General features: G+C 37.5%; 2 protein-coding genes across 2 annotated transcripts; one reads left to right on the top strand and one right to left on the bottom strand.

Moving 5' to 3' along the window:
* Positions 1-4,937: 4,937 nt before the first annotated feature.
* Positions 4,938-10,377, top strand: LOC145223380 (uncharacterized). The gene is made up of 10 exons (XM_080089802.1): positions 4,938-5,103; positions 5,582-5,687; positions 6,033-6,156; positions 7,068-7,113; positions 7,614-7,721; positions 7,849-8,062; positions 8,272-8,393; positions 8,694-8,808; positions 8,889-8,967; positions 9,449-10,377. The coding sequence occupies exons 1-10, from the start codon at positions 4,953-4,955 to the stop codon at positions 9,911-9,913; spliced, it is 1,530 nt and encodes a 509-aa protein (XP_079945928.1). The 5' UTR covers positions 4,938-4,952; the 3' UTR covers positions 9,914-10,377.
* Positions 10,305-14,063, bottom strand: LOC145223379 (intraflagellar transport protein 74 homolog). Its single transcript, XM_080089801.1, has 8 exons — positions 13,824-14,063; positions 13,366-13,597; positions 12,606-12,881; positions 12,100-12,435; positions 11,616-11,822; positions 11,316-11,503; positions 10,869-11,094; positions 10,305-10,614 (listed from the first exon to the last, which is right to left on the bottom strand). The coding sequence occupies exons 1-8, from the start codon at positions 13,997-13,999 to the stop codon at positions 10,495-10,497; spliced, it is 1,761 nt and encodes a 586-aa protein (XP_079945927.1). The 5' UTR covers positions 14,000-14,063; the 3' UTR covers positions 10,305-10,494.
* Positions 14,064-14,293: the final 230 nt, after the last annotated feature.

Below are 14,293 nucleotides of genomic sequence, written 5' to 3'. Positions count from 1 at the left end.
GGGCTTTTGTATGAATTGATTGCCGCCATTACCCGGAAAACTGGGTCGGCAAAAACGACTATAAAACATATGTCAAAAAAATGACTTTAAATAAGGATTCTCTGTGTTTCCAGGGCATCTGCAGAATTTTTCTCATTGTTTTTCTCGTCTACTTCATCATGCTCTGATTTAGTGTTGTTTTATTTTGAACAACATACAGGAGATGCCAATGTCCTTTATATTTAATTTAGTACAATCATGGCGAAGTGAAAGTAACCCGTTGTTGCCTCATTTTGATTTTCCAGTAGATAACCATGCGAGAGGCAAAGACACGTCATTGTGGCCCAATAAAGACGATATTAGGATGATAGACGAACAAAACATGAGAGTTATGTGCCCGACAAACAGCACGCTTACGTGATGAATACTAATCAGTTTTGGCAGTTAATTGATCTAACGCTTCAGCAGTTTACTTAAGCATTTTCTAGGGACCCGATTATCTTGTTTATTTGGATCCGCCACTGAGGTAAAATGCAACAAACAACAACATACAAGTTTGAACAATGATGTCGAACGACTCTGTTGTAAATTTTAACTTTGTTTAATTTTTTGTATGGGTTTGTTAAAAATATGATCCGTTTTTTTTACAAATTATTGGCTGCGTGGACAGCTTAAATCAAAAATTAAAGTAAAAGAATCAATACAATTTAATCGTCGACATTTCGTATTTTTTCTGGAAACTATACTTTCATTTCATGACAGAAGACCATGAACAAAAGTTCAGGTGCAGCATTAAAATGCAAGTTAATTACCCACGCTTAACTGAGACACCTGCCACCGCGACTGACGTGTCTTACTGCCTGGGGGAGGTACGGTCTGGTCTTGTTCACTGTAAAGATACAAATAAACTGAGGAAGGCAGTTTTTATAGTTTTTATGTATGTTCCAACTATGCAATTCAGTGGTATAGCTTGGTTACTTGCTTGATTTAGTTATTATTAGAAATTTTGGTGAAAAGTTTTATATTTGTATTGGTATTTTTCTGTCAAAAATCCGACAAATACATGTAATTATTTTGCAGATTGTATATTTAGGTAAAAGTTTCTATTATTCGAGTTTTGATATTAATAAACCAGGTCGCACTGCGCAATTTTTAACAGAACAATCGTTTTTGTAAATAAGACAGGAAAAAGAGCGAAAACAATCAATGACACGCATACCCTTGCCTAGAATGTGATTCAGGCCCTAAGGGTAGTTTAAATGAAACGAAGTCGGTTTCCCAGACTGTTCGTATTGGCAAACTGAGAAACATTGACAGCCACAGTCGTGAAGTATGTATAAGAATGATTGTCATAGAAATGGTTTAAACATGAACTAGAAAATCAAGATGTGCACTGTAGCTAGTAATTACCATAGGTTGTCAAGGAAACGGCAGCATTAGTATTGACGGAACGTCATGAATTTGGAAATTCTGAAATGATTTGTAATGGCGAGAAATATAGTGTATAATTTGGAAATTAGACAAACATTGTCGTGTTTAGATACAGTTTTGGATTCCAGATTAACAATAACATCAGGTAAAATTTTTGTTTAGTTATGTGGATGATTTTTGTCTAGCATCAGAATTTCTATGATGGCAAGTTGGGTGTCCCCCAAATTACCAACCACAGTTTACAATAGAATGCCTAAATACATCAAGAAATATACCACCAAAAAATCAAATCTTAAGCTTGACGCAATCTTTCAAAAAGACAAAGATTTTTCTGTTTAATTTCAAGATTCGTCTTCAAAACTTGTCAGGTTTGTTTGGAGGTGCATTCCATATTACAAAGTAAGTCCATGTAATGGCCGCTCAACGTAAATTAAGCGGAGGTGAAACGAAAGAGAAAAGCGTCAGCAATTAGCAAAACGAGATTTTTTATCTTTGTCAAGTTGCACGATTTTGCTGCGAGATGAAACGCACTTGAGTTGCAAGACAACAGCACGTGGGTTGAATGAGTTACATCCACTTGAAATCATAGGCACGCGTGAGCCTTTGACTTTGCGGCAGATCAACGCGGGTTTCCCATGAATTACCGTGCGTTTTTCTTAGCGAATAAGCCGATTAACGCAAACAGTTTGACTTTAACCGCCTCTTTGACGTGGCTTAAAGTGTGCCAAGAAATAAACTTTGCGCAGAGCTAATACTGGCACGATTTTGGTTTAAACTTGAATATTTTGAATTGGCAAGAAGAAACAAACCAAACAGCAATGCATTTCGACCAATTGGGAAAATTTAGCTAACGAATGGACTTTTGATCTATTTAAGGCGTTTTACATTTAAAACACTGCATAATCTCCAACCTGGACTGTAGTGTAACTTCCATTTTTAGCATCGATTTGCTATTTTGAAATCGGAAGATTGAAATAACACGGAGAAGATGGAGAAGCGACAGAATTAGAAAACTTATTGACCAAATGCGGCAAAGTCCGAAACTTGGCTGCGTCGTTGAGCAACATTTGAAACTTTTGGCCTTGATCTGCTGGCGGTCTGTCAATGAAACGGCAGTCGTTAACTCACGAACGTATATAACTGTGAAACACTGATGGATGACGCAATCGACTTGGCAAACCGGTTGTTCAAATTTATTTAAGCGAAAATGAAACTATCAATTCACAGACAAAACGGTGGCTGTTATAAAATGCTTTTTTGCGAATTAATTTGTGTCTTATAACTCCAAAGCTGGGGACAATCGCACAAAAAGCATCCAATCAATGCAAGCGTTTTACCAATAAACAAACAAAGCACTATAAGTTTACACATTGGACAACAACGTATACTTTTTGCGTTGTAGTTACTTGTAAAGGTTAATTTTTTTCTCAAATGTGCCGCGAAATATTCGTTTTTGTAGAGTTCAACATATATTTTTATGCTTATGGACAGGTGCACATATGGCAACGCTAGAGCCTTACTTCTATCTAATTGCTTACTGCAACTTTGAAAGGTCGTTCGTGGTTTAACGATTTGAGGTTACAACGCAATAAACTGTTTCACATGTAAATATACCACCGGCTTCCGCCAATAGTTCATACATCGCCTTGAGCATCTGCCAAGAGAACGATAGGTGATTTGCATTTTATCGTGAATATTGCAAAATTGGTGGGCGTCCCTCAAAAGTATTGGGCGCGATATAAAAACGCGATATAAAAAGAATGCCTGGTGCGCATATTTTGTCCACTCTTCTCTCATCTACACTATTACTGTGAAAGTATTATCCCATTGCAATGTTCGCCACTCATATAGACTTTAATGGTGAAAATATCTGCCTAAATAGGCGTAAATGGCGACATGCTTTATTTTTTAAACGAACAATGAACAGATCCTTATATACCAGCGGTTCTGAAACTGGGGTCTGCGGTCCTTTAATGGTCCATGAGGCAATTTTAGGGGACCGCGAAAAGGTTGAAGTAATTCTATAATCTTATTTGGCGTCAGTTTGTGCCACTAAATAAGTTTAAATCAAGGTAGAATTGAGAATCGACTGTATCCATTTCTAAACAATAGCCTTTATTGCATGACAATTAACAAAAATACAATTGTTCGCGCACAACCATAATGTTTTTGTCTTTTCTGTGATGTCACATGCTGTCTTTGGATCTTTATTATGCGCATTTTTGCATAAATAGCCAAAATCCTGCAATCAACTTTCGTTTTTCTGAAATGCACATTTAGGCTTAAGGACCGCGAGCCCTCGAAATAATGGCAAATGACCGTATTGAAAAAATGATGAAAAAGTTTGAGAACCACTAGTATATAATAATAGACTTACATACAGACTTTTGTTGAAAGATTTTACTCAACTTTTGGTTTTACAAAGACCATATGTATTAGGGCGTTGTACAAAGATCATATTATGTATTAATGCACAGGTTTTTTTTAAGGTTTGGTTTGGGTGACCGCTAAGTAGTTTTAAGAGACCGCAAGTGTTTCATTTAAATACCAAAAAATAGCCATATTTGCTTTTTGGGAAACCGCTGGAGAAATTTGGGGGACCGTTTCGGTTTCCCAAAACACCTTAAAAAAACACAGTTAATGCATAACTTAGATGAAAATTCACGTTGTTGAATGTGGTTTCCAGTACCAAGACAAGATAATTATTTGCAACTAGTTCTCATGGTAGCGGTTGCCGCATCCATCAACATATCCATCAGAGAAAACAACGTCAATGTCCTAAAAGGTCAAGATGGTCGAACGTGTTTCAAAAGTTTGCATGGCCGCCATTTTGAAAAATCATACATTGAAATGGCGTTGTTTGTTTTATTTTTATAACTTGTCAGTATGTAACGCTCGGTAGGCGCTTACGCTTAAACTTAACTTCACAAAAAGCGCGAAAAACAAATACTTCAGATTCTTATAATCAAGTTTGTAAGTGTTTTGCTATTAATCCGTTTCTATCCACACTCAGTTGCGTAACAAAGAATTGCTTATGCCAAGTGGTTCGGCTGGAATGCTCAGGTCACGTGACATTGCCAAAACCGGTTCTCGCGATTACCTCGTCACGGGCGGGCCATTTTCTCGTGAGTTGTTCGGCAATTGGCAATTACTGTTAAGTGTTTACCGTATCACGCTGCTATACATGAGAATGACTTAGCTGTGCATGTTGTTGAGGCAATTAGAATATTAGATCACAAGCAAATTTGACACGGGTGACAATCGTTAATCGACTTTTAGAATGAACAAGTTATAACGCCACCAAAGGCTTTGAAAAGTTGAAAACATTAAAAGTTTTGATAGATAGGCTATATCACATTGTAATTAAGTTGAGTTGAATTGAGTGTATTTCGCTTGGTGAAAGAAAACATAGCAATACAGTTGCACTGAAACGGTCACTGAGCTGAAAATAACTGCGCACCGTTGAAACGTTATGCTGGTAAAACGGTTCGATTTTTGTTACGTATTCGATAATTAGGTGTTTGAAGAGTGAAAAGACGAACATGGCTATACTTTTAGATCATATAGAAGAACGTGTGGCAATTTTAGGGATTATGAAACGATTATTTGCTGGAATTTACGTTGGATTATTCTTTGTTTGCTTTGTTATAAAATCATCGGCAAGTGCCAAAACTTCACTGATCTCTCCACCATGTAAGTTTCTGTTTTATGTGGTTTATTTAAAATTTAATTTTTGGTTTACCAGTTGCCTTAGCACCGCCAAATAATATGAACAATGTATTGAGGGTCGTGACCTCGTATTGAGGATCGTGACCTTGTTCCTTAACCACGCAAATGTTTCCAGCCAGGGGGTCACTATATAAGGGGGGTAACAATACTCTGGAAAATTTTGTCACAACTATCGTTGGTAAACAGCACTTTCGCCTAGGTTGGAAATTAGTTTAATTTTTTTAACGACAAACGATGTTTGCATTTTGATAAAAATATCAATCTTTAACAGGTAGTTAGTTGCTAAAATCATAAAGTTTTAGGGATCTAATGTTAAAAACAATGGTTTAAACAATAAACGTTGTTTTCTTTCATTTTTGCCCAGCGAACACAAAAGTTAACATTAGTTTAGGGAATTTAAGACATGCAGGCCTTTTGATAACATACTCTTTCGCTTTCGCAGGGAAACATTGCATAAACCGTATGCACGCGTCGTCACAGAGATGGACCGAGTTTCACAGTGACAACTATCCGAACGGAATCAACAAGCAAACCCAATGTAGTTGGATGTAAGTGCAGAATTGTAGTTTCTTTAATCCAGTTTTGTTAGAAATCAAATGTTCCAAAACCTGTTTGTGGGTTCTGGTTTAAATAATTTTTGCACGTATAGGCTACTTCCAAAATTGTCTGACAAAAATGTGTAGCCATTCAAATGCCCTGGGAAGTTTCTCAAAGATATTTCTCTTGTTAACCTTTATCAAACATTTCAAATGGTTGTTTCTTTACATAGATATACCTGCAATAAATTGGTATACTTGAGTGCAACAAAGAACAAATTAAAAAAAAAGAATTGACTAGAAGGTTTCGCAATCGAATATGGGAGGAATCGAACGCAACAAGATTATATTTTGCAGAATCACGGTCAACTCGAATCAAAAGGTTTTGTTGTCGTTCTTCCATTTAAACCTGACTGGGACGATGGGGAGCTGTTTCACCCAATATATGGAAATTTATGAAATCGACACGGGACAACTGTTGGTAAGTGTTGTCGTAATTGCTTCTCCATGTGAATTCAGCTCTTAAAGAAAATTCTAAGATTTCCCACTATTCCTATTAAGTTGATATAACTTTGACCAACAGTTTTACCAGAATAAAAATATTCGGCAATTCACAATCGCTGTGGTCGACATCAGCAATGATCATTCAAATCGCACAAAAACAACAAATTAAAATTTAATAAGTTCCCTCGAGTAAACAAATACTGGAAAATCGGGCTTTTCAACCTGAGCGATGAGCCGAAAGTCTACGATTTTACTGTTAAAGTGTGTGGTAAAATTTATAGCCTAAAGGTTAAGAATATGTTCCACTGCTGCAAACCGATTTAACGTATATACGAAACCCCAGCAATTTTAAATTAAATAGCCTATCTCTCTATGCGATCAGGCATCATTAATCACCAAGTTGTTGGAGAGCAAATCATGTTGTAACTTTGCGAAAGGATTGCCTCAGGACTGTAATGTTGCATCAGAGGTTTCCTCGCATCCATGGTGTGGTTATCGTTTTAACTAGTGATGCACCGAACCCGACTAAAAAGGTTCGGGCCGAAACCGAAACATTGGAAAGCAGCGGTTTCGGCCGAAATGTTTCGACCAACCGAAACTTCGGTGCATCACTAATTTTAACGATATTAATTAAATTGTCGCATAAAAAACACAATAAAAACCAAAATAATAACATTGATAGGCAAAAAAGATCTTGCATTAACGTTTACGAGGAAATTAAATGGAAAAACTTTTTTCATGTTTGCTCAATGACAAGAATATCTTTTATCCTGGAGTTTAGCACTATTGGCTTTGAATAACAAGGCACGATTTACTACAATTACGAAAATATGCTAGAAACAGTCCATTAAGTAATTACCTGAACTAACTTGTGTTCTGATTTGGCAGCAACGTTTCTGTGGAAATCGGCGACCTGGAGATTACGTGTCTTACGGTAAGTGGGCCAACACTAATTACAAGGTGTTTTCTCGCAATACAAAGCAACACCGGTAATTTTCACACGTTTGTTGCTCCTTTGGAGGTCGTTATTGGCCCATAAATCCCTCCGGATTAAGGTAACGTGTCTTGCTAGTGATCTGTCTGCCCAGGGTCATATTTGTTTAGTGATGTCAGCGGCCTATTTGTTTACATTCCGTAGTGGACCGAAGTGTCCTGCACTGGACGTTACAGTAAATAAACGGGAGTAACGTGCTGGTGACCCGTTGGTTTTGGTGTTGTTTAAAATACAGTTACCGTATTTAGTTTAATCTAGCAATGGTGGTTTGCCAATTTTTCTTTACTGCAAAAAACAAAAAATGAAAACGCATTTAATTGCCACTTAAAATCCTTAATGTTTCTTATACTACTATCAACCGATAAAAATCCTTTATGTGTCACCAATGTTCTGTGTTGATGTATCTTGGTGCATTTTTTGTAATCAGGGTTTCCTTGCAGGCAAAATGCTTCGGGTCGACTTGCTTGCCGACACAGTAGCTACTCCACATCAAGGGTTCAAAATGATGGTTAAAGCTACATCTAAAACTACAAAATCTGGCTATAAAAGTAAGCTGCTGCATTAACTTATTTGAAGAATAAAACAAAACATTACTAATACCAACCAATCAAATTAAACACTTAAAAAGTATCTTGACTCAAATTTGTCAAAAAACGATGTATTTTTAACATTTAGAAACGTTTTCATTCCCTGCCGTCAAGCCTAAAAGACCAAAGAAAAAGCGAAAGCAAAAGCGAAAACCGGTGAAGGGCGCAGCTACCGGTGCTGGTGGAGGAGGAGGAGTGGGAGGAGGGGGAGTACAGGAAGAGACAACAATTCCGCAACCAGTGAGAAACGGAGGAAAAGTTGATTTGAAGCAAATGCAAAAAATGAGAGAAAACATCAAGCGGTTAGTAATGCGATTTCAACAATATTTTACATTTTTTTTAACAAATCATAATGGATGGCGTAGCTTAAAGTGCTTTTTGCATTGACGTCCACAACAGATCGCAGAAACGCAATACATGCAGTTAAACAGCTGATAAACAAGCTCTTAAGCATATTATACAGAGAGTGATAAAGCTTATGTCTGTTGTCATTTTGTTGCATATATTACAGGCGAGTTTTAAACGGAACTCGGATTCCATCCAAGAACCCGCAGCGTCCCCCACCAGTTTTACCACCAGCGAATCAAGTTCCAATCAACCCGGTTCAAAACGTTAAACAACCGGAGAAAATAAGTAAGGGCACTTTGTCGATAGCGTGTTGCTTACGTTTGTGTAGGATTACAAGACATGCAACATGACGCGGTACTACTCCGACCGAAGGCGACATTTCCATGAAGGTCACTCACCTTGATACAAAGTGCAGACAAAAACTGCACACACAAAACGTAGTTTCAAACAAAACATACAAGTTGTATTACCGTTGGTCGAATCTTAAGGCATTGTATACATTATAAGTGATTTGATAAATTCCTTTTTACGAGTTTACAAGAAATCGTTTTAATAGATTTTGTGTTTGTTTCATGGTTTCTGCAGCAATTGTTATTGAAGAAGATAAGGAAGATAAACCGGAGTACAATTTATACATGATAGTTGGGATCGCAGGAGGAGGATTGTTGATTCTGATCATCATCTGCATCCTCTTCAAGATGTAAGTATTCATGCTTTTTTTCCTTTCACGAAGGAAGAGTTTTGATAGCGGTCTTCATCAACTAACTTTGAATTTTTTAGATGCGTTTACGACAAGAGAAAGTCTAAAAAGCAGAAGCAGGCTATCGAAACGGAAAAGAAATCCCCGCTGGATGTAAATGTAAGTAATTTGGGAAAACCAACACGGCATGCAGCAGTTGACTGTTGGTCATACAGGTATTTATTCAAGGTATTTAAACAATGGTGCGTTGAAATACAAGTTGATTTTGGATTTTTAAACTGTGTCGCGACATATACTGGTGCGCCATGAGAAATCTCTTGGTGTGCCGCAAAATATTTGTTTTGTATCGGGTCATGTCATGTTTTTGGGCTTGATGACAAACATGCAGTTGCTCAGCGAAACTCAACCATTACTTTCCGTCCTTACACTTCACGTTAACATTGTAACATCAGGTTCTTTAGATTTTTGGTGTGGCGAAGTATGCCACCAGAAGCGGTTAGTAATTAAGTAAGTATCTATATTTTGCGCTCTTCAAGCGGAGGGGTGGCGAAAGACCCGACCTTGTCAGCCATCACGAACCCAAAATAGGCGAAAAGCAAAAAAAAAATCACTGAAATTTAAAAAACGATTGAAATTTTAGGCTCATCCAATACAGCGACGACACGACCTTCCTGGTCACGCGGTGGCGCCACAACCACAGTCAGGTCACGCCACCCGGCCTGATTCAGGTTCTTCACGACGCTCTAACATCAACAGCAAACAGCCTTTCAACAGAGCAAAGGCCAATACACTGGACAAAATTAACAACGACGTTATAACGCACAACGGCATGCCAGGAATGCTGATGCCTGTGGAGGGCGGTTACATGTTTTATTGTCCCACTGAATCCGATGTAAATACCTTGGGGTCACACGGACAAGTGATTTCACTGAATGCTAAAAACGCGACTTTGACGTCACCGGTTGATGACGAAGGCTATGGCACCGCTCGGACTTTGCAGCGCACCAAATCGCAGAAGAGCGAGCGAAAAAAGGTGCCGACTTTAAAGCGCAAACTTAGTGAGTGGGAAAAGCAAGAGATAAGAAAGGGAACATTGCATATTTAACGTATAAACTTGTACTGTGCTTTACTTTTATATATATGTTAAAATGAGCAAGTCGTGCCATTACAAGCGTGGCCCTTTATCGTATTTTCGAATTGCTGTGTTTATTGTTTACAAAGGCATTTTCGTACATAAGCTTTATCCTTTGTTTTTTTCATATACATGTGTATATTTTGCACAACTGTGTTTGAATGTTTGATAAACTAAAACTTTTGTGCGAGTTGTGCGAAGGATTTTGCATACGACGCCCTTCGTAGCCTAAAAGATGGTGTCAAATATTTCTTAACAGTTATTGTGATTATATATTTGACTATTATCGCAATAAGGATAACATATCGTGAGGCATTACCCCCCAACGAAATTGTATTGTCAACAAACAGTGTGTGTAAGTTTTGTTTGTTTTGTTTTTATTGAAAAATCACAGCGGATTTAAACTAAAAAAATAATACATCTAAAATATATGGAAACGTTTAAACAACGACGAGAATAGTTACTAAAAGTCTGACGATAAATCGAGCATGAGCACATTGAAAATAGCAGTCTTTCTGTCGCGGGGAAACCAAGCCAAACGTGTAAACTAGGTTTTATGAATAGAGTGAAGATTTGACGTAGATTTCCTGCAGCAAAGTGTTGATGTCAGAAAGGTTGTGCATTACCTTTCCCTTCATCGCTCCCGAATCCATGGAGCGTGCGGCTATATATTCCTAACAAAAACGATCACAAAGTCGTTTAGGAAGTGTGTGAGGGCTAATTTAAAAACTTATTGCAGCAAAAAACGTAATTTAGGGTTGACAAAATTTAGGGTTTGCGCAATTTTGGTTGCAAAACAGCCGTATTAATTAAGTTTTTGAGGTTGGTTATATCGAGACCAATGCACAACTATCCACAAGCAAACATATCAAAACAGTATTTTTCTTTGCAAAAAATAATTTATCAGTAGTACCCAAAAACCACATACCTTTAAACTAAAGTTGTTTTGTTCTATGTGTTGCCATTTCTTAATGAGATTGGAGAGTTGAGCATGTGTATCATTTTCCTCCAAATTCCTTACAACCTCTTGATACTCCTGATGCATCTCATCTGCCCTTCTTCGGCATTCATGCTTTCTCGAATTCAGCTCTTCCCGTTCATGTTCAAGCTCTTTCTTGCGTGTCTCAGCACCGCTGCGCAGCTTATCCAAGTTTCTGTTGACAGAATATGAATCATGTTTTTGAGAAAAACCCTTGAATAAAATCTGATTCTATTGTCAGGTTTTACATGGATATAAGATGTAAAATGTGCAACTACCATATTCTTAATATGTCCTAGCAGACACCATGTATTGTTTAAAACAAAGCACTATGAGTGCACAAAGCATTAGCGATGCTTGTTTAAAGTTTAGTTTTTGGTGCAAAAAATGACCCACTTGAATTTTTCGATTTCTGAAAGCATCCTTTCCATTCTCTCTGTAAGTTCTTGCTTTTCAGTTTCCATTTTTTCTTCCAATTCTTCAACCTTGTTCAGTTGATGATTAAGATCAGCATTCTGTGTCACCAGAGACTGTGATGTGGACTCAGCCTTAAACATCTCATTTTCCTTAAACTGTAGATCATCCTGTAACAAAACGTTTGTGTTTACAAGTGGAGATATGAAAAAGTGTTTGGACTCCATTACCCAAAATGGCAAAGGCATTCACAATATAACACAGGGAGAGTTAAACACTGACCTTTAGGTCTTGTACTTCTCTACGAGATGGAAGATTGGCTGCAGTAGTAAGGGTTTTGGAAATTTCCTCCAGCAATGCCACAATATTTTCACCCAAGTTTGATTGCTGTTCAATTTCTTGTGAGCGAGTTTCCGGAAAGTTCTTTTCGAACTCATCCATTCCCTGCTCTCTCTTCTGGATCTGCCTGTATTTCTGAACAGCTTCACTCTGTTGATAAATTTGTTATCATGTTACAAAAATGGAAATAAGGCTCTGGCTGTAAAATATAAACATTAGTGAACATCAAATAAGCTTTGAAATATGGTCTGACAGCAAACCACAACAGAACAGTTTCTATCAAAAACCACAAATCAAACCTTACTGAAGTCATCTCACAAAAACAGATTTTAACCACCACACAATAATGAAACAACATTGCCAGACTTTGTACAGAAACACATGGCAATAATGTTCCATATTTACTACACTGTAAATAGAGTTTTACCTCTTGATCCTCCAGTTCATCCTCAACTTGCTGTAATTCCTCTTGCATCTTCTGTATGTTGTCATCCAGCTCATTGCTCTGGCGATCCATGGATGAAATCTCTTGGTTGTAGCTCTTCACTTTAGCAAGTAACTCCTTTTGCTCTTGCTCTGGGCTGAGATTGGATTGTTCTTCATGTTCAAGGTGTTCCTTTTTCAACTGCAGGTCATTGAGCTTCTCATAAAGCAAAACAGCTTCTTGTTTCATTGAGTCTCCTTGCATGGCATTCTCCAGTGCATTCTGTTTGTTTGTCAGATCTTCCAACACATCTTGAAGTTGTGTTAACTCCTCCATGGTCTAAAATTTTTTCAAGGTTAATTGAATGCTAGAGTAAGTAATGATCAAAGCACACTTTTTGACAAACTAAAACAGGCATTAAGGGGGGTGTAAATCAAAAAATGGCAACGAAATATATTTAAAAAAAACATTAACTTAACAAATAATTGTTACCCTTGGAAGAAACTTACCTGAAGACCATCTCTCTTTAACTCAGAATAGTGTTCCCTCATTTCAGGGTCCATGTCTTGCACTCTATTTTCAGTCAACATTCTCTGTCTGCGAATTTCCTTTTCCAGTTGCTCAATTTGCGTTTCCTTGGTTTCCTTCTGTTCAAAAATTCTCTCCAAGCTGTCAGCCTCTCTATCGTTCTTCACTTTTAGTGCATTCAGATCATCAACTATATCTGGAAGTTCCTGATTCATGTTCATCCTATCAATCAGCATGTTGTAGTCATGAAGTTCACCCTGCACAATATTTAGGGAACATATGTAGTTTGTACTGTATTATCTTTTTGAAACAAGAAATTAACGTAACAATAAAAAATTGTATCCCAAGTTCATGGTTATAAACAGTATCTTTTCTAAAGGGAACAGATTTTTATTAACACTTTTTTATCAAGCAGTGGAGAGTACTAAAAAATGTTTAGTTGGCTTAAAATTAACAGATATTGTTGTGAACAGACCCTGGTCAAGATAAGTTTATCACTTGAAAATTGTGTGTTTACATTTAAAAAATGTGGATCAAATCACCATGGCAGATTAAGTGAAAAGTTTTATGTAAGTACAACAAATAGGTTGGCAAATATGTCAACAACACAAAGTTTACCAGCTTTATGTTCAGAAAAAATAGTTTTGTACATCAGCATTGAGTTAAGATGATTGTTGATTGTAGCAGTCATATATTGCAGTGCACTTTAAAGTCAGACTAAATTTGTGCTCCACAACAAACCTGAATTTCAGAGATTTCAGATGCAAGGGTTTCTGCCCGTTTCTCAAACATCAGAAATGTATTGCTTTCTTCTTGGTTCCGCACCATGTCAGCTTCAACTCTTCTGATCTCTGATGTTATTGCAGTTGACTTGCTTCTGATTTCGCCCAGCCAAAATGTTCGATCCTGAATTTGCCGCTGAGACCCTTTGTTTGCTGTCTTCATGCCACTCAGGCCTTGTTGTGTCATTGGTCTAAATAAAAACAAAATTTGTACTTGTAAACAGCTAGTGACTGTAAATCCATGAGTTGCAATTAGTACCCAGTCTGCACAACATGGCAGTTGCGGGCGAGATCTCGCGCGTGCAGGACCTACATGTCCCGCGTGTGCGCATGCAAAACCCGTAAGTTCGTGTGCAAGACCTATTTCAGCAGGCACAAAGCAGTATGATTTGTGTAGAAGTTTAAACATTAACAAACCTATCAGCAACTTTAATTCCACTTCCAAACACACTGCTGCCTCCAGGAGCCTGACCACCTCTTGTTCCTGGTCGGCCTGTTCCAGGTGGACCCATTCTCATACTACTAGAAGGTGGTCGGGCCATTGAACCAGTTGGGGGTCTATTTCGCATTGAACTGGGTGGTCTGCCTGACATTTTAGTTTACGTCTGGTGACTCTAAACTATACTGCAACTGAAAAACAGTTCAGAGTAATGGCATGATAAAAACAAAGTAATAGCATGATAAAAACAGGGGGTGATTCTACATTTAACATATTTAAACTTATAAACTCTGAATTAAGTAATTAACTATGCACATGCTGTGGTGAAGAGCAGCTATGTTAACCATATTATAAAAACACTTTGACGATACGGTCGTAAAACAACAAAAGTTTTTCCTAAGAGCACGTAAAGTAGTGAACAAATAACTAATTTCCAGAAAATTTTTTG

This window comes from Phallusia mammillata, chromosome 4, assembly GCF_965637545.1.
Source record: "Phallusia mammillata chromosome 4, kaPhaMamm4.hap1.1, whole genome shotgun sequence".
Taxonomy (NCBI): Eukaryota; Metazoa; Chordata; class Ascidiacea; order Phlebobranchia; family Ascidiidae; genus Phallusia; species Phallusia mammillata.
Note: the sequence above shows the minus strand (reverse complement) of the source record. Positions and strands in the feature narration are given on the sequence as shown.

Bases quoted from the DNA above. Each gene is read 5' to 3' on its own strand.
- LOC145223380 (XM_080089802.1), top strand. From the start codon at position 4,953: ATGGCTATACTTTTAGATCATATAGAAGAACGTGTGGCAATTTTAGGG. The intron at 8,394-8,693 runs GTAAGGGCACTT...TGGTTTCTGCAG, and splicing joins TAAACAACCGGAGAAAATAA to CAATTGTTATTGAAGAAGAT. The intron at 8,809-8,888 runs GTAAGTATTCAT...TGAATTTTTTAG, and splicing joins ATCTGCATCCTCTTCAAGAT to ATGCGTTTACGACAAGAGAA.
- LOC145223379 (XM_080089801.1), bottom strand. From the start codon at position 13,999: ATGTCAGGCAGACCACCCAGTTCAATGCGAAATAGACCCCCAACTGGT. The intron at 13,598-13,823 runs GTTTGTTAATGT...GTTTTTATTTAG, and splicing joins GGAATTAAAGTTGCTGATAG to ACCAATGACACAACAAGGCC. The intron at 11,504-11,615 runs GTCAGTGTTTAA...GTTTTGTTACAG, and splicing joins GAGAAGTACAAGACCTAAAG to GATGATCTACAGTTTAAGGA.